Source organism: Cyprinodon variegatus, unplaced genomic scaffold, assembly GCF_000732505.1.
Source record: "Cyprinodon variegatus isolate N-32 unplaced genomic scaffold, C_variegatus-1.0 Scaffold981, whole genome shotgun sequence".
NCBI lineage: Eukaryota > Metazoa > Chordata > Actinopteri > Cyprinodontiformes > Cyprinodontidae > Cyprinodon > Cyprinodon variegatus.
Window position 1 is genome coordinate 99,524 of NW_015151434.1, and position 1,052 is coordinate 100,575.

The 1,052-nt window shown below is 56.3% G+C and overlaps 1 protein-coding gene across 1 annotated transcript in view; it reads left to right on the top strand.

Annotated features, from left to right (window-relative positions):
• The window catches only part of LOC107100516 (NACHT, LRR and PYD domains-containing protein 12-like), a 90,357-nt gene that overhangs the window by 5,376 nt on the left and 83,929 nt on the right, over nucleotides 1-1,052 (top strand). Inside the window, exons 3-4 of the mRNA XM_015399031.1 lie at nucleotides 423-796; nucleotides 908-1,038. Of these exons, the coding sequence (XP_015254517.1) occupies nucleotides 423-796; nucleotides 908-1,038 (505 nt within the window). The remainder of the gene's footprint in view (nucleotides 1-422; nucleotides 797-907; nucleotides 1,039-1,052) is intronic.

Below are 1,052 nucleotides of genomic sequence, written 5' to 3' on the forward strand. Positions count from 1 at the left end.
ATTTTTACAAGACTTAGCATATAATTTTAATTCATTGGGAAGACAATTCCACGACTACAGAACCATGGAGACGTCAAGGGAAAACACGTAGAAGGAGCCAGGGAGAGACGAGGTGAGACGACAACAGCGATGACAGGACCAGCAACAACAGAGGAACCAAGAAAGAGTGAGAGCAGAGGGAGAGCATATATAGCTGACAGAGACAAAGGCAGGGCTAACGAGCTGACAAGGAGCAGGTGTGAGAGGAGACAACGAGGGAGCCAAGGGGAAAGGAAAACACACACATACATGAGGGCAACAGAAAAACATGAGAACATAAATCTAGAAATTACAAAAAACTGGAATTAAACCAATAAAATTAGAAACAAGGGGCAAAGCAAAGTGCAACAGCACCAAGATCATGATAGTACCCCCTCCTTAAGGGCGGATCCCAGACACCCTAAAATGCCCAGAAACAAAAAACAACCCACCCAGGGTGGGCGGAGGAGAATCAAAGTCTCTGGAGGCCGCCGATGGCGATGCCTTCTCTGACGAAGGAGGGTCTCTGGAGGCGGCCGACGGCGACGCCGTCTCTGACGAAGGAGGGCCTTTGGAGGAAGCCGGCGTCGAAGGAGGGCCTTTGGAGGAGACCGGCTCTGATGTAACGGCAGAGGAGGGCGCCATCTGTGCTGCTGTAGGAGGACCTGTGGCAGAGGCTGGCGACGCAGTCTCTGAACAAGGGAGGCCTCCGGAGGGGGACGCTGTCTCAAATGCAGCCACCACCTTGGGGGACACCGTCTCAGACGCAGCCGCAGAGGTGGCCGCCGACTGCGGCTCAGGAACAGCCTCATAGGGGGCTTGGAGCGCCCGCTGAGGGCTCTTGGAGATGAACTCCCACCGGGCTTTAACTCTGAGGCCTTTTTGTTAGCTGGCTCAGGGGTCTCTGGACGGCACGGAGCGGGCTCAGGGGTCCCTGGACGGCACGGAGCTGACTCAGGGGTCTCTGGACGGCACGGAGCGGGCTCAGGGGTCCCTGGACGGCACGGAGCTGACTCAGGGGTCTCTGGACGGCA